Consider the following 17,831-nt stretch of genomic DNA (forward strand, 5'->3'; position numbering starts at 1 on the left):
TTTAAGGGTTTTTTTTCGCTGTAAAAATAAGTTTTCTTCCCACGTACAACGGACACTAATGTTTTTGTCACTTTTTATAGAATCTAACTCAAAGTAAGGTCAGTACTTCCACGCTTTAAACGCTGCACGCTCATACTCTCTCCCGCACTCGATATATTATCCATTGTTGATCTGCACACAGCTGTTGTCATGAATGTCACACTCGCTTACGTCACTGTTATGAGACATTCTCGCAAAAAAAATCATGGCTTTAGTAACGCAGCGTGCTTACGGCAAAGTAACGGTAATTTAATTACCGTTTTTGCAATAGTAATCCCTTACTTAACTCGTTACTTGAAGTAATCGGATTACAGTAACGCTGCCCATCTCTGGTAGTGACCACTAAAGGGAGCAGCTGAAAAAAGTACATGCACACGTATTCTCTGAGTGAAAATCTTAAGCTTCAGGATACTCAAAGTGCTCATGTTTTGGACAGTTTTTGTCTATTGTTGGTTCTGTACAGAACAAAGAATTTAGGAATAAAAACTGATGGCGCTAGATATAAGCATAATAAGTCACTTTAAAGTTTCTATTCACAACAGATTCAGGAGGGAGTTGAACTCACAGTTCAGAGTCTGGTCCTCCTCCACTGAGAGGATGTTTACACCTCATTGTGTGTGTGTGTGTGTGGTGTGTGTATGTGTATGTGTCATCCGGGTTGAGCAGAGTCATGCATTCTTTCCATTACCCTCATCAAATCAATGTTCAACAGCCCTCCTCCATCTACTGTCCCTGTACAGCTGCAGTGTGTGAGTGAGTGTGTGTATTTGTGTAAATGTATGTCACTGGAATGCCTGATCAATAAACAGATAGGATATTTGATCAGGAAAAACTGGGACGACCACCCTGTCGATGTGGGTTCCAGATAAACTGCTGCTGATGGAAAGCTGCTTGATGTTATTTCACAGCATGTCGGCTTCAATTCTGTGAATTTTTTAGTGACTGGTTCATTAGTCTTACTTTTCTTTGAGCATCGCCAACAGTCTGTGATCTTTAGCTTTGAGTGAAATACCTCAGCAGTGACTCAATAGCATTTTACACCAGGATAAGCAGTAAAAACTCAAACTTGCGTTTAGTGCTAAATAGCAAAGTGCTACACATTCGTGATGTGTGGCATGATAAAAAGTTATGAATAATTAGTCCTCACCATATCTCACATACCTCATAGTACCATATTTTCTGTGCTGTCAGACTACAGGCTTTCTTCTGGTTTCTAGAGTTTATTAAAGAAGAAAGGACGCAGAACTTTCAGCTTTCACGCCCCTCGTCTGTGGAACCAGCTGTCAGGAAACAGACACCCTCTCTACTTTTAAGATCGACTCAAAGCTTTACTTTTTGATAAAGCTCATAGTTACGGATTAGGTGACCCTGAACCCATCCTTTAGTTATGCTGCCAAAGACAGTTTTTTCTTTTTGTAATAATGTTTTTTGAACACTACTTTTATTTTGCAGGATTTTAGCCAAAGGAAAATTTGAATAACAGTGTAGTATATCTATGCTTCAGGACTTCATGTGATGCACTGATAACTTCCCTCTCTTCCCCTCTCCTCACCTCTTCTTTCTCTTGTTTTTCTTTCCCTTCACCCTCCAGCTGTTTGCTGCAGAGAACCCCCCTCCCTGAGTCGGTTATAGGGACTTTTCCTGTTAATAGGGAGTTTTTCCTTCCTACTATTGCAAAGTGCTCAGTCATAGGGTCTTTACCTTATGGTATAAAACAACCAGAGGTGACAGTTGTTGTGATTTGGTGCTGTATAAATAAAACTGAATTGACTTGAACTGATTCAATGAAAATTGCCTTTGGTGTGATAAAATGACCTACTCTAGTGCCATCCTTTTATTCTGGAACACCACAAGAGTAGCTTTGCATGAGTCACAGTTAAAAAATATAACTAAAACCTTCCTTTGAATGGCCAATATTTAGAAGTATGACAATGTGTAGCAACCTAATTTTTAAGTTTTATTTTTTAAGCTTAAATCTTTTAGTAAATCTTACAGTAAAACCTGATTAAAGGAGTTGAATATATGTCGCTGAGACGGTGAAGTTCAGAGGTGTCAAACATATGGCCCTGTACGATAGACTTATATCCATCCTGCATGATAATTTCATATGTCAGTTATTAATGACCTGTCGGTATCTGGGAACCGAATCTTCAGCCCTGCTTTGAATAGCAGAGATGCAGAAATGTGTGCATGTAGCACAGAGCCATGGCTCAGTGTCTGAGTGTTTAAATGAGTCTCACAGGCCTGAATGTGCGCTTGAAGCCATTTTTAATTCTTAATTTGCTTGATCTGCTGCTCACCACAAACAAGCACAACATTTTGGACTTTTAACTGTATTTTCATAAGTTTTCAGCTTTTCCTACTTATAAAAAACTTCCTAATGGTTATTCATACTACTCAAAGTAATTAAGCAATAAACAATTAACCTGTTGAACCCCAATCTCTGTACCTCTCTGAGGCGAGAGGGAGAACATCTGGTTTAACACGATATACTGCTGGATCTGTTATTTAAATATAGACATGTGTGGTATTGACAGAAATGTCAGAATATCAGCTAAAAGCTCACAAAACCATTTCAACAACCGCTGAACAGCTAAAACAGCAAACAATTAAAGTCCAAGTAAACAGATTCTACAAAAAGATGTAAACACAAAGTGTGAACCAACAGCAAAAGAAGACCACAACTACACTTCACATTTGAAAAACATTGTAATGAATTCCCTGAATTTGACCATGATAAAAAGTGCACTTCCTGCATAGCTCTCTGTTTGCTTTGAGACCAGTTTTCCATAAGAGATCTCTATTTCGTGCATTATTTGCTTGCTTATTACCACTCTACTGTTGTGTACAGTGATGTTGGCCACTGTTTTTTGTTTTTCCGCCTCCAAAAATTACCTCTGACAAAAAATTTTTGCTATTCAATTTCAAGGAAATTTCAACTTTTACAAATTATGTCAAACCGCAAAACGCTTAGCTATGTGTATAATAAAACCTCTGTAACTTTGTGAAAAACAGAAAAATTTCTCTTGTTCACTTTTTACTGTAAAATCCATTTTTTATGAGTACAGTTAAAAAAAGAAGACGAAAAACAACAACAACAAACTGGACAGTCTGGGCAATTAGCTGCAGGAGCTATTTCTGTAATTTTATTTGTTTTATTACAATGTAAGTCCAAAGAGTCATGCTGACAGATGTTTTGATTTGTCACAGCAGGCTTTTATTTATCGTGTAGAAAAAGAGCCCAACTTATGATCAAAGTGGGCTGTATGTGGCCTGTGGCGTAAAGTGATTTTAGTTTTTCAGGCCTTTGTCTATGTGTAGTAGCTGTTCACTGTCACCAGGGGGCAGTGTCAAAAATATGTGGGACAACTGATCCCTTAAATTAGCTCCTGAAGTAAAATATTGTTTTTGTCTTTGTTGTTGCTCTCTCTGCATTACAACCTGCTTTTCAACCAGTCAATCTATATATTTTTTTGGAGGCTTGCATGCAGGTACATCCGTGTTGGTTGCATATTCATAATCCTTCATGTCTGTCTTACTTGTGCTCACAACATTCATATTTTAACAGTGGAAACTGGGAGTTGCTGTAAAGTACTGTGTGTTTCCAGCAGGTAGATGTGAGGTTCAGTCCCATAAAAAGTCACCATCCCAAACACTCACCTGCTTTATGTCAACCATACAGAGATGTCAAGATGTGACTGTGTCGTCATGGCGACCTCTCAGTAAACAAACTCTTCTTCAATGGGCCACAGCTCACCAAGACAACAGTAAATATCCAGGAGGCCTGACAGTGTGTTTATGTGAAGTGAAACACAGATTTGATCCCTGGGTCTCCTGCAGAGAAAAGATTTTAACTGGAGGGAAAGAGTAAATCGGATGAGAATATTTAACTAGTATATTTCAAAATAAATGAAACTGTACACTCTGAAAACAAATATGAAACTGCGTACACTGTGTGTGTGTGTGTGTGTCCTTTGCTTTTTCAAATTTAACCTGTAACCCAACAAAATGTTAGTTAATGTTAGTTTATGATGCGCCAGTTCTTGGCTTACGCTAGTTAGCTGAAATTGCTAATGTTAGCAGCTTATATTAGATGAGAACGCAGAAGAGCCAAATTCTGAACAAATTTCAGGTATTAAGAAGCAAATCTGGAGATTGGCGCTTAAAATGCCAATCATCCATCCACCATTCATGGTGGTTAGATGATTTTAAAAAATCCTTTTCAATTTTAGGGCTTAAAGTTGAGGTGTACCAACACAGGCAATATCTGGTATCTGTTTTCACACCACAGCTCTTCTTATTCAAGTCAGTGAAATTGACTTTTTCACCATGTTTGCAGGGTTGGTGTCCTGTCGGAGGCTTTTAAATTTCCGGTAGAATTGATTGTTGTCTAATAAGACTACACCCTATTCAGTAGGGTGCTGTTGAGTTGGTGAGTGAAAACTCAAATCAGCAGGAATCTACATCTGTGCTATGATGCTACATGTCTTGTGGATTTAGCTTGTTAACTAAGCTGTCTAGCACTCCATTTTCTAACTATGGACATCACTGGTTTCAAAAACCAAGTGACAGTCTGAGTTGATGGCACAGTGGCCACATGCATCCTTTAAAAAAATAGACACAAAAAGCAGTTAGTAAATTCAAATAATTTTCAAAAAAGCAGTTAACTTGGAAACAAATATGGCATCATCATAAATAATAACATATCAATATCATGTTCTTTGTGAAAAATGTGATTTTGAGATTACTATTCCTTTAAGACTTAATTAAGACTTTATTCTGCACAGTGGGGAACTAAAAACAGTCAAAACCTCAGGAAAACAACACAAGCGACACAGTGGAAACTACATTACACGATCCACACACACTGAACACACTCTCACAATGAACATTGAACACTTAACTGTTTGGTATCTCAATATTTAAGTCATCTGCTGTTATAGTTCCACAAATGTTAACACCAGATGCTCAAACATGATCAACAGGATCATAGCGACTATGTTACTGTCTGATGTAGTTCACTGCTGAACTTGTCTGGCGCTGCGCGTTAGAATCACCGTAGACACTAACGTCCACATTATCACGACCAGAGAGAGCTCTAGTGAGTCAAAAACAACTTGCTGGCGGACAAATTCACAGAACGGCCAAGTCGTGGCAGCTCTTGGACCGCACTTTCACTGCCATGCGCTGGTTGTTACGTGCCACCAGTCGGTCCAGGAAGCGCCGGGCCTTACAAGTGAGGCTCTCTTTCCGTTTATAAACGGAGCGCCTGCGTTGAATGGCCTCGGTGCTGTCTCGACGAAGGCGGATCTGTCGGACCACGCCCTCAAATAGCTCGGTCACGTTGTGCTGAAGCGACGCTGACGTCTCAATGAATTTGCAGTCAAACACGACTGCACATGCTCGGCCCTCTGGGGATAAATGCACACAGACATATTAATATAGTAGCATGAATTCATTATTAGTACTTTTGTAGTTTTTATGTGTTTTTATGTACGTCTTGCACTTGCACTCCACCTTCCACAGCAACTTCTCTCGATCGGACTAAGTCACTCTTGTTTCCTACGAGGATGATGGGAAGGTTTTCGGCCTGGCGGGTACGTCGGAGCGTGATGCGGAGCTCAGCAGCAGAATCAAAGCTGGAGCGGTCGGTGACCGAGTAGACGATGACGTAAGCACTCCCCACCTTCAGACAGTCATTGTGAGAGGGGCCATCCTCCCCCTCCTGACAGGAAACCTAAACACAGAGAAGGTTGAACCCAGACTTTAAATCAGATGTTATCAGCTTCTTTGTGAATACTCACATAATGAATGCCTACTTCTTAAGCTGCTTGTGCTGGACAAAGTTGTCCAGCTTTTTTGAGGACTTACACTGCACACATGTCTGTAGCCCCTGCACTGGTTTAACTCATAATCCTCTACGCATAACCAGAGAGCTATGCAAACGGCCACTATAAATTATACTGCTTTGCAGCTCAAGAATCTTTTTTTAATGGTACCAAGGTAGAAAGAACTTTATTGTACAGGCTTTTTAGTACATTTTAGGTCATTTGCAACATGTTTGTTAAATTTGGTTATGAAATTTGCTCCAACAGAACACTTTGTTCTGAATTTCACATTAATGTGAAAAAAACAAACTTACTGACACACGTATTCATATTATTTGTATTTGTGCACACCTTGAGATGTTTACTTTTTGTGGTAGTTTTTTTTATCAACCATATCTTATTTCTTTTGGTAAAATTCATTTTGCTGTGTCAAAGCGACAAGTTTATGTTTTAGAGATCCTAAAATAAAACCTTAATCAACATAGGAAAAGTTTGTTTTTTAAAAAAATATTATCATCTCGACACAGTCCCCTACCATTGTTATTGTTTTTTTATGTGGCTGTGAAACCCAGAGATTCAAACACTGTAAATTTCCTGTCCTGCCCTACAGCCTTACTCTGTAACACACGGACACACCGTGGTTTTGAGTTCAGTTTAGTTTCAAACTGTCGCTTAGTTTCCACAATAATTTTTATTTTTTTTAAATAAAGTGTAGTGTTTGTAGCATAGTGTTTGTCTGTGAGATTAAATGATTTAAGGAGTTCAGAGCGATCCAAAAAACAACCAAACAATGGAAACATTTGAAACACAGTAATACTGACATCCTCATCTTAATGAACAGATTCACAGAAGCTGGTTGTGCTACCAAATCTGACCCGACTGCAACTAAACACATTTCCTATACATTGCTGGTTTAGTTTGTTTTGTAGGTACACGATGCTATTTTAGTTAGTTTTTGCTTTTCATTTAAGTCAGTTTTGTTAATCTCTTAGTTTTATTTTCTGTATTATATCTCTTTTCATTGTCGTGCAGATAACTTGCAGCTGTATTTATCTTTGAATTTTGGAAATCACTGTACCATAATAAGGCTCAATAAGGGCTTTTTGGGTATAGAAAATTGGGATGTCTCAGTTTTCTGCAGCTGAGCGAGTCCAAAACAGAGATCATCTTGTTTGTCTCTCCACTTTTAGAGGAGAGACAAACAAGGAGAGGTTAAAGGATAACCTGGTATCTTTGACTACCCTTTTAATGAAATAGAGGTTAAAACCCATGGAAAAATCTTTTTAAAAAAAAAATGGGAAATTCGACAAACAAATCAATGCTGTGGTTAAAAACTTTCTTTCAGCTCAGAACATTCTCCATACTAAAATAATTTTTTTAAACCACTAGATCTGCAAAGGGTTATGCATGCTTTTGTTACCTGTAGACTGGACTACTTTAATGCACTGTATACTAGAGTTAGTCAGTCACTCTTGCTGGTCTGCAATTAGTTCAAAATGCTGCAGCCAGATTAATTACTGGGACAAAAAAGAGAGATCACATTACTCCAGCGTTGGCAGCCTTGCACTGGCTCACTGTGCTCTACAGAATCCAGTGTAAAGTTGCACTATTTATATTTAAAACCTTAAATGGTCACGTGCAGCCATGCTGTATGTGGTAGACATGTTACGTCCCGATCATTAAGCCTACTTCCAGATCACTGGTGCCTTTGCTGTCATTTCAAGACTCTGTAACGGTCTTTAAATATGTTTTTTTTTCTCCATCTTTTAGAAACTGCTGATATCTGCAATTTTGGTTAGAGGATATGTTATTTTATGTAAACAGCATGAATGTATGTAGCATGATTTTTTTAGGCTCCTTATTGTTTTTTTTATGTAAAATCATTTTATTGAAAAGCACTTTTTAATGAGTGATATAAACCAAATGTACTTTCTAGTTTTAGTTACTATATTGACATTAACACACTGTACCAGTTTGTCGTTCTCCCAGTTGTCCATGACGATGAGCGTGGTTTCCTCTCCATCTACTGTCAGTGTCCTCTCATATGTGTCTTCTGTAACATACAATAAATACAAAAAGACAGGTTTGAGAATCTGCTTTTGAGCTAAACGCTGTGATCGGCATGCTAACGCGCTCACATGTCGGTTTTTATTTTGTTTGGCATTTTAGCGTGTTTGCATGCTGACACTTGCTAATTGGCACTGAAAGTACTGAAGAGCAGCTGTGGCTAAAGGATATCAGCTCCTACAGGGCTGTGAAAAAGTATTTGCCCCTTTGTTGTTGTTGTTTTTTTGTTTTTTTTTGCTCATTCATTATATTTAAATGTCTCACACCATGAAACTAATTTTAATATTAGACAAAATACAGTTTTTAAAGTACAAAGGTTAGCTAAACCTATCCAGCCCTGTGTGAAAGTAACTGTCCTCCTTGATAATCAGATTTATCAGTGATTACAGTCAGACCTGTTGACTCAAGAAATTGCTTAAATAAAATCTGTTTAATGAAGTAAAGTAGGCTAAAAGATCAAAACCAACACACCATGCCACCATCAAAAGAAACTCAAGAACACCTGAGAAACAAAGTCCTTCATCTGTCGGTCTAGGAAGGCGTGAAGCCATTTCTAAAGCTTTGGGACTCTATCGATCTGTGGTGAGAGCTAACATCCACAAACGGAGAAACTTCGTAGAAGTGACCGGCCTACCAAAATTACTCCAAGAGCAGATCAGCGACTTATCCAGGAGATGACAAAAGAACCCAGAACAACATCTAACAAACGGTAGGCCTCACTTGGCTCAGAAAGAGACTAAAAGACATCCATGGGAAAACTCTAAGGCAAAAACTACTGCTAATCATAGAGAACACACTGGCTTGTCTCACATCTTGATGGTCCTCAAGACTTTGGGAAAACATTCTCTGGACTTACAAGACAAAAGTTGAGCATTTTGGCATAAAAATAACAGCATTCCATGAGAACATCATACCAAATGTGAGGGTAGTGTGGTGGTCTGGGGATGCTTTGCTTCAGGACCTGGACAACTTACCGTAATTGATGGAACCATGAATTCTGCTCTCTATCAGAAATTCCTGAATGAGAATGTTTGGCCATCAAGCTTGCGCCCTGACACTCAAGTGCAATTGAACAGGACAATGATCAAGAACACACCAGCTAGTGTGGCTTTGTCACAGTCCGGACTTTAATCAGATTGAGCTGCTCAGTCCACGCCGGAAAACCCTCTGTCCTCTTTGAAATTAATGCGTGTGAGCAGCAACACTGATCTATAAAACATAATCTATTGGTTGATATTGAATTAAAGGGCAATGCAGGGAACTGTGCATTTTCAGAAATGCTAGTATATAACCTCTCCTCAACTTCATTTTCATTGGATGCGTGAAAAACTGAGCTGTGTGTCTAGGGTGGACAGTTGTTGCATTTTGCACGTATACAAACATACTGAAGCAGCAGTAAAGAAAGCAAAGAGGAAAAAAATGCAGGCAAAAGTTAGATGTTCAATTAATATGTGTCAAGCTATGCTCAGAAATTAGGCTGTAGGTGAACAAGCTGGAGATTCTCCTGATGGTGTATTTTTTTCTTTTTATGTTTGAAGGGGGAAATAAACTCCCTTGGCTGTTTTTCCTTTTCTTACCAGTAACATTTAGTTTGTCCTCTTTGTCCTTTTTGGAACACAAGGCTGCAGCAGCAGTACTGCTTCTTTTTTGTGTATGGGTCGCACACACTATGCAACACGAAAGGTGGATAGTGTTACCCTAACATGAGCCTGAACCTGTCCCTCGGTCTCAGTGTTGACTGGACTATAGCGAGATCACCCAAATCTAGTCCAGAGATTTTAGTTTGAACCAAAGTGGAGCACTGACAGAAGCAGCTGAACATCTCTGTTAGCCCTAGAGCTATGACTAAAATAATAAACAACATGGTGGACCAAAAAGAGACAACAATAAGGTAAACCCTGACAGCACAACCCACATAAAAATGAAACAGAAAAAAGCCAAAATGTTAATGTTTCAAAATGTTCTGTATGTTTCGTTGGAATAATACTCTGTAATGTCTGTGCTATGAATTACTCAGAAAAGAAGCCTTTTTGCATTCATCTCTCTGAAAATCAAACAATTACGCACAAATTATATGGATGTTGGAGGCAAATAAAAGATCACTTTGAAAAGATAAAAAAAAAGGCCAATCAGTGATTAACCAACAACAAAAAACAAAAGTAACAAAAACAAAACAAAACATGTAAACCCATGGATGTATGACCATTCTGAAAACAGCAGACAGACTCTGCGCCTCACATCACGTCAGACTATCACCTGATCGATGCAGCTTATCAATTATGGCCTGAGGCCAGTCAACACGTGACAGATGATCAATTTCAGGCCAGCCAAGGTTGATCTCACAGCAAAGTCAGAGACAGAAAGTGTGTGCTGATCCACCGTGCACTGAGTCTGAGTGTGAAAGATTGTGAAAGCATGGTTAAAAATTGTCTGTGGTTAAGGAATCCTTTTGGCTAATTTCTATTTATACAGAGTCAGTTGTCAGTTAACATATCTGTGGCTTGTGCTAAAGCTTTGCAGCCACCATGAAAAGAAACTCAAGAACAGCAGAGAAACAAAGTCCTTCATCTGTCGGTCTAGGAAGGCGTAAAGCCATTTCTAAAGCTTTGGGACTCCATCGATCTGTGGTGAGAGCTAACATCCACAAACGGAGAAACTTCCTAGGAGTGACTGGCCTAACATATCTGTGGCTTGTGCTAAAACTTTGCAGCATTTTTGATTTGACATTATGGTATTGCGCAGCAAAGGGTAACATACATCTCCATTTGTTCTTATGGGGCTGAGTTAACATCATGAAGTTAGTCTGGGATCATATGAAGACAATGAAAACAATGAAAACAAAGAGACTGCTTGAATCCTCTGACAAGTTCTCCAAGAAGACTAGAGGAACCCTACCTGTAAAATACCCTGAATATGTGCACTGAACTGAAATAGTTTTTTTTTTTTTACAATATTGAACAGAAAGAACATCTTCCAAGGTGTTAAGTCCATCATTTTTCGTTTTTTTGGGCATCATTTTTCGGGAAACTTTAACCCTGTCAACTAAATTAAACAACACCTATACTACTACTACTACTAATAATAATAATTAACTATCTTAACTAACTAAAAACTATCAGTAAGTGTGACGATTTAGATGTAATGACCACCAGGCACTTAAAAAACAAGCACTCATAATGTCCCACCTCCAGGTTGTTCATCCTTGTCTGTTATCCCGGCAAAGATTCCTGCGAGGCTAGTCTTTCCGACTCCATGATCACCAAGCAACACTACTCTGTAAACACAGTCCGAATCACTCTGTGAGTCATCATCAGAGTCTGAGCTCCACTGGGCACGGTAATGGAGGGACTTGTCTCCAGGGTGGTAGGACGCTGACTGTCCCAGAGGGGGGTGGTTGCGCTGGGGACGGGGCTGCTCTGGGTTGGGTTGGGTGCTGCTGGGGATCCAAGGAGGTTGCTGGTAAAGGGGATGAACTGGAGTGCTGCCTCGCCTTTGGAGGGGCTCCTTCTCTCTCTGGGTGTTGAGGGTCATGTTCCTACGGTAAAGGCATTAGGACAGGATGGGCCTGAGGGAGGAAATAAGACTGTTAATGGTTCAGAGGAAAATCTGGTCCAAAAAGGTCCTTGCAAACTTTTTCAGAGAGGCAATTTGTTGTCTTTCCCAAATAACCACCTCTGTTTTTGCCACAGTGATGTAGAAATGCGCTCTGTTTTTAGGTTAAGACCAGAGAAGGTGGAGAAACACAGCAAGACCTTCATTTGTTTGCTAAAAGTGTAGTCTATTTTTGTGGCATAATGTTAACTACTCTACACTATAAAATGCATAATAAAGCACCAGAGATTTCCTTGTTAAAAAAAAAGGTTAAATAAATAACAGTATTTCAAAAGGAGAGCGTGACTGTGTTCTCCGGATTTCCTGCCTGGTTTTATAGACTGACCTCCACAAGTGTATCCAGAGGGATTGTGGCAGTGACAGCTGGAGAAGTTATGGTGGTCAGGATATATTGTAGAGAGGAAAAAAAGTTTATTTAGTTAATCTGAATTCTCAGAGCTTAGCTGTATTATTGGATTATATGGTGACAAAACGCAGAAACAATATATACAAATTCATCTTTAACTTCATTCATCTTTAATTTCACTGATCGTAGGTTTTAGCAGTAGTGCTTCAGTCTTTAATGAAGATACTATAGACCAACCGTCCCCAACCTTTTTTGCGCCACGGACCGGTTTATGATAGACAATATTTTCACGGACCGGCCTTTAAAGTGTCGCGGATAAATACAACAAAATAAAACTAGTACCGGTACCGAAAAAAAGAAAATGTATTCATAACACACGTGAAAAGACCAAGGAAAACGGAGTAAACGATAAAAAACGATAACAAAATAACGCTGAAAACCGGTAAAAACCCTGAAAACTATACATTTCACACCTGAGCCTCAACTCTCGCGGCCCGGTACCAAACGACTCACGAACCGGTACCGGTCCGAGGCCCGGGGGTTGGGGACTGCTGCTATAGACTACACTTAGACAGTTTATTAGATACACCTAGTACCAGATTGAACTTCCATTTTTGCCTACCTAGGTAGGCTGTGCTGTTTTAACAATGCTCGGTACTAAGAGGCCTAAGTGTGCAAAGAAAAACGCCCCTTATACCATCACAACCCTACTACCGCCAGCATAAACTGGTAATACAAAGCAGTATGGATGTATGGTTTTTATATTGTTTACGCCAAATTCATCCAAAAGTCGTAGCAGAAACCCTGATTCACCGGACAGGAAAATGTTATTCCAGTCTTTTACTCTACAACTTTGGTGAACGTGTGCAAATTTTAGCCTCCATTTCCTCTTCTTAGCTGACAGGTGTGGCACTTGGTGTGGTCTTGTGTTTTTACAACTCATCTGCTTCAAGATTCAACGGGATGCAAATTTGCATATCATTATAACCAGTGTTTATTTGAGTTGTTTCTCCTCTGACCTCAGACATTAACAAGGTATTTTTGTCCAGAGACCCACAGCTCACTGGATAGTTTCTGTTTTTCAGACCATTCAATCCCTGTAGATAAGAAGTCTCCAAAATACTCAAACTAGCCAATCTGGCACCAACAACCATGCTGCATTAAAGGCACTTAAATGACCTTTCTTCTGATGTTGACTGCTATGTGATTGGCTGATTAGATATTTGAGTGGGTGAAAAGTTGTACCTAATACAATGGACAGTGAATGCATAGAAAGAGCCTACAGATCAGAAAGGTGATGCCAATTCATGAGAACTTCATATCTGGATTTTTTTCTAATGGCCAGCAGGGCACCACTGCTTTGATTTTAAAAAATAAATCTGATTGTATGCTGTATAAAGTGCAGGAGAAAATTAGTTTGCAGCTTACAACATGTGACGATGACAATTTACTTTAAATTAGCCACTGAGCTAATTTAAAGTCTAATTTATGCCAACATGATTTTCATTCAGTAAGTTTTCAAAAGTACTTCATTCGTTCTTAGTGACGTCCACCCCTCACCCGTGACATGTGGTTTAAAAAAAACCTATGATCATGACGGCCCAAAAGCTCACCTTGTTGCTTAAAAATAGGTGTCCACAAATTAGTGAGTGACTTTATAGTGACTATGTCCATCACTTATATACAGGCTATATGTCTGCGTGCAGGTAAATTAAAAGCTGAAAGTACAGTTGATTATTTTTAGGGATTATTAAAAGATTGCAAGGCCATAGAAGGACTCAAAATGTGATAACTTTGCTGTGGACAGATAGCTGCCGAGCTAACCTTAAATAGTGTTTGTTTTAAAGTAGGTTTTTTTTTTTTTTTTTAATAAATGCATTTTTGAAGTGGTGTCTGAGTGACCTCACTCACTGATTTATGTACAGGAGAAAGCACTTTGCTAGGGAACAACACAACAAATAACATGCCCTTGCCAATTAAGAAATTTGTGAACAATTTGTACAGTGATTGCAGTTTCAGACAAAATTTACACCTTCATTACATTTCCATGTATTCTGTGGTATCACGTATCACTATCATACACAATACTTCATGCATTTCATTCAGTCATGTCATTCTTTGTTAAAAATGAGTTAAAGAAACCCAAAACTTTGTTTAATTTGATTTCTCTGCGAAAACAAATGCATTGAGACAATTAATACTATTATAACAAACATCACAGATGGGAATCAAAATTACAAACTTAAAAACATATAAACTCAAGAAACCTTCTGGAAAATGTCAAACTTAGGTCTCAATTCCAAAATCTAGCTAGAGATCAAAGAAGGAACCAAAAGCGACTTCTCTTATGCACCAGAGAGCAGAGACACACAAAAACCCTCCTATAATGAATAATTAACACATTTAAAGGTGCCAAGTACAACAGTTAGTGGTGGTGAAGGCCGGGCAGACCAGGTGAAAGCTGTTGGTTGCAATTAAAAAGTTACAGCATCACCAGTCCCACAAAACGGATAAACTTGAAGCTAAGGATGAGCAGTAACAAATCGCTCATGTAATACATGCAATATACAGACCAAATAACTGTACTTGACTAGTTAATAAGAGGTGATGAACAACATTATTTGGTTTTACTTAAAGCAAACCAAACAAACTGAAAGAATGAGAACTATTTCAAACATGATTTTAGCTCTGAAAGTGAAGTTTTTTTTGAATGAAATATCTAAAACTCGTTTATTATATGACTAATAGCTAAAAACAGGACAAAACACACAGCATGTCTATAGATAGATAGATAGATAGACTTACCATATACACTCCATGCACAGCTGCTTCCGTCCAGCTTCAGTAAACAACAGAACTGAACTGAACCCTGTCTCTCTGACTCTGTCAGTGTAACAGTACCCTGGTGCCACAGTAACCCGCCTAGAAAAAAAAAGTTCCACAACAGCGTTAAAAATTCAGCAGTGGAATCACGGTTATCTACCTCCTCCAGTGTGTGTGTATGTGTGTGTGTCTCAGAGTGACAGCAGAGGAGAAACAGATATCTGAGGAGGGAGTGTGTGTGTGTGTGTGTGTGTGTGTGTGCGTTTGAGAGAGAGAGTTTTATCAGTGTGGAGGGCAGGCGGTTTAGGAAAACATTTTGGTCACTTCCTGTTTGACCTAAAAGACACAGTCTGGAGTAACAAAACAGCTCAGTTGGAATAGTCTAGTTTACAATTGATATGATAACTTTTTTAAAATTCTGGTTACATAGAAATAAAAGATACAGACAATACTTGCTCTAATTTTCTCTCATATGTTATAATGGTGGACACTTATATTAAACATGTTTAATCCTATGATTGAAATGATAATTTAAGGATGCTAAGGAGACCAAATATCAGGCTTATTTTTACTCTGCTTAGGTTTAGATAAAACAGACATACAAAGTGCTTTGAGTGGTCAAATTGAGTAGAAAGGTGCTATGTAAGTACCAGTCCATTTACCAGTTTATTAATGGCAATTTATCAGCTCCCTAACTACTGAAGATATAACTTTACTGCCTTTCTAAGGAATGAAAACAGCTGATTTTTAGGTTAGCAGAGAAATATTTCAGCTCTGAGGCTATTTTTTTTTTCCAGTTAATACAGGTAAAACCACATGTTGTTGTGGCATTGTTTAGTGTTTGCGTGATAAAATGTTGATGTCACAGCTGAAGAATTTCGTAATGTGTAGTTTGAGGCAAGACAAGTTGCATGTATTGACCAAATACAGGAAGTTCATTCACAGTAGGAGCACAAACTGTTAAATATGTTTTGAGACACCACCCTGTCGACGTACTAACACTAAGTATAAGTTGTAGTTTGCTCCATTGGGATAATCCCATAATGGAAATAGCCAAATTGACATGGAGGGGACAAAAATAACACATTATTACCTACCAGTTGATGAAGTCGCCAGTTTTGTATGGATTAGTAGCTAGTAGTCCTGGTGAGTTAAAATGATGAATTAAGACTTAAGGATATCTCTGCCTTTCGCAGATGACGTGGTTCTGTTGGCTTCATTGGGTAATGGCCTCCAGCTCGCACTGGAACAGTTCACAGCCGAGGTCAGAGACACGTTCCTGCCCCAAGTGGAGGAGTTTAAGTATCTCTTGTTCCCGAGTGACAGGAGAAGGGAGCAGGAGATCGAGAGATGGATTGGTGAGAAAAGTACTTAAAGACGTTCGGGTTTCTAGGACCTAACGTTAGCTGGCACGACGTTAGCTTATAATTTTATGTTGTTGTTTAGCTAGTTCTTGTTAGCTGTCTGGAGATGGGAGGGTCGCATGTCTGATCTGAAATGATAACCAGACCCAACGATATTAAGAGTAAATAAGCAAGTTCATCTAGGATTTCTCATGTTAGAACCCTTACTAGTTCAGGAAGAAGTTGAAATGGAGTAGTAGCGGAGGATGCAGATGAACAAGATCAAAAGGAAAACACTAAACACCACACTACAAAACTTCTGTACAAACAGACCAGAGGAGTCGCCCCCTGCTGGTCAGTGGGAAACGAGCAGGTTTAAGGCAATCAGTGAAGGCTTAATTCAGATCCAGAAGTTAGAGTAGACTAATTGCAATTGTCATGCTTTTTGCTTCCATTTTATTTGAATAACCCAAAGTTCCTAGAAAAAGTTATTCATGATTTTGTTACTTCCTGTCTGGACTACTGTAATTCCCTGTGCTTTGGTATTGAACAGTCATCTTTACGCTGCTTGCAGTTGGTCCAGAATACAGGATGCCGTTATACGATCTTCCATGTAGAAATGAAAGAATCATTTTAAAAATGTGAAGCTTTAATAGCATGCCAAAGTTGGGATAAATCATATTCAAATTAAGTATTCAACATGAATATTTTCATATTCATTATTCTTAACTTTTTATACCTCTGGTAGAAATGGATTCCCACAGTTTACACATGAGCTGAGATGGAAAATTCACTTCCTCTGTGTCAGTGTGAGTGTTCTGACTGAAACTCAACACATCGCAGATGTTTAGCTTTTGTCCACCCCCTCAGGTTAAGAGTTTGAATATAAAAGGAGGAGTTTCTCTGTGCATTCCCATTTGTTTGAAATGTAGTTTCCTAAACAGCACAGTCTGGCACAATTGATTCATAACTTTATCAGTCAGCTAGTTCATATCTAATGGATTTCTGATTTGAGACCAAAACAACTCTACCTTTCTACCCCCTCTTTTTGATTTTGCCATCCGCTGAGAACTGCATCTGGCTTTAATCAGGTGTAGACAGCTCATAGAAGACTCATGCCATCATTAGTTTTATGAGCTGGTTGAAAGCTTTCAGTGTTTCCACTTGTTTTAAAAACAAAAAGCCTTTAAAGGGCTTTAAAAAACAAATTTAATTTGCAGGCTTTTATCAAAATAATAGACTTGCTTTATACAGTACAACCTTTCCTTATGTTGTGGCTATTAACCTTCTCCTTTTAAAAGGAAAATTTACCAACAATCAACAAATAAACACTAAAAATCTAACAGTTCAGACTAAAAACAGCAGGATATCAATTAACCTGTTGTGCAGATTCTATGGATGTACACAACAAAGCAGAGTACCCCAATGACGAAGTGCCCCATTTTGAAGTCAATGGCCAGACTTGGTCACATCAGACAGTGTACAAAATTCCAGTCCAGAGAGGTCGATTGAATCCACCACCAGTTGCCAGATTTAATTAAATCCCTAAATATTGTCATCTAAGGTGAATGTCAGTTTTTCCAGGGGAAGAATTCTCAGAATCTCGTAATACAAATCGTCCATTATGGGTACATACCGGGAGGTCCAGTATTGAATCACCAGTCTAGCTATGTAAAAAAAATTACTATAACATTAAATAAACATTATTTCTATTTTTATTTTTAGCCACATCGAATGACAGTATACAGTGGATGGAGGGCATGTGCAAACTGC

General features: G+C 38.7%; 1 protein-coding gene across 4 annotated transcripts; it reads right to left on the bottom strand.

The window, feature by feature from the left end:
• Positions 1-3,192: 3,192 nt before the first annotated feature.
• Positions 3,193-16,416, bottom strand: rem1 (RAS (RAD and GEM)-like GTP-binding 1). 4 transcript variants are annotated; one of them, XM_040005164.1, is made up of 7 exons: positions 15,813-16,416; positions 14,698-14,814; positions 11,872-11,909; positions 11,120-11,499; positions 7,838-7,920; positions 5,557-5,776; positions 3,193-5,450 (listed from the first exon to the last, which is right to left on the bottom strand). In XM_040005164.1, the coding sequence occupies exons 4-7, from the start codon at positions 11,463-11,465 to the stop codon at positions 5,173-5,175; spliced, it is 927 nt and encodes a 308-aa protein (XP_039861098.1). In that variant the 5' UTR covers positions 11,466-11,499; positions 11,872-11,909; positions 14,698-14,814; positions 15,813-16,416; the 3' UTR covers positions 3,193-5,172. The 4 variants fall into 4 exon arrangements, with proteins under 4 accessions (XP_039861098.1, XP_039861092.1, XP_039861089.1 ...); XM_040005158.1 differs by lacking the exon at positions 11,872-11,909 and having other exon boundaries at positions 15,813-16,023; positions 16,287-16,415; XM_040005155.1 differs by lacking the exon at positions 11,872-11,909 and having other exon boundaries at positions 15,813-16,207; positions 16,287-16,414.
• Between the last annotated feature and the right edge of the window lie 1,415 nt (positions 16,417-17,831).

Source organism: Simochromis diagramma, unplaced genomic scaffold, assembly GCF_900408965.1.
Source record: "Simochromis diagramma unplaced genomic scaffold, fSimDia1.1 OVJJ01000320.1, whole genome shotgun sequence".
In the NCBI taxonomy this organism is placed as follows: domain Eukaryota; kingdom Metazoa; phylum Chordata; class Actinopteri; order Cichliformes; family Cichlidae; genus Simochromis; species Simochromis diagramma.

Excerpts from the sequence above, each read along its gene's own strand:
- rem1 (XM_040005164.1), bottom strand. The coding sequence starts at position 11,465 with ATGACCCTCAACACCCAGAGAGAGAAGGAGCCCCTCCAAAGGCGAGGC. Across the intron at positions 7,921-11,119 it reads CAAGGATGAACAACCTGGAG|AAGACACATATGAGAGGACA; the intron begins GTGGGACATTAT and ends TGTATGTTACAG. Across the intron at positions 5,777-7,837 it reads ACTGGGAGAACGACAAACTG|GTTTCCTGTCAGGAGGGGGA; the intron begins GTACAGTGTGTT and ends CTCTGTGTTTAG.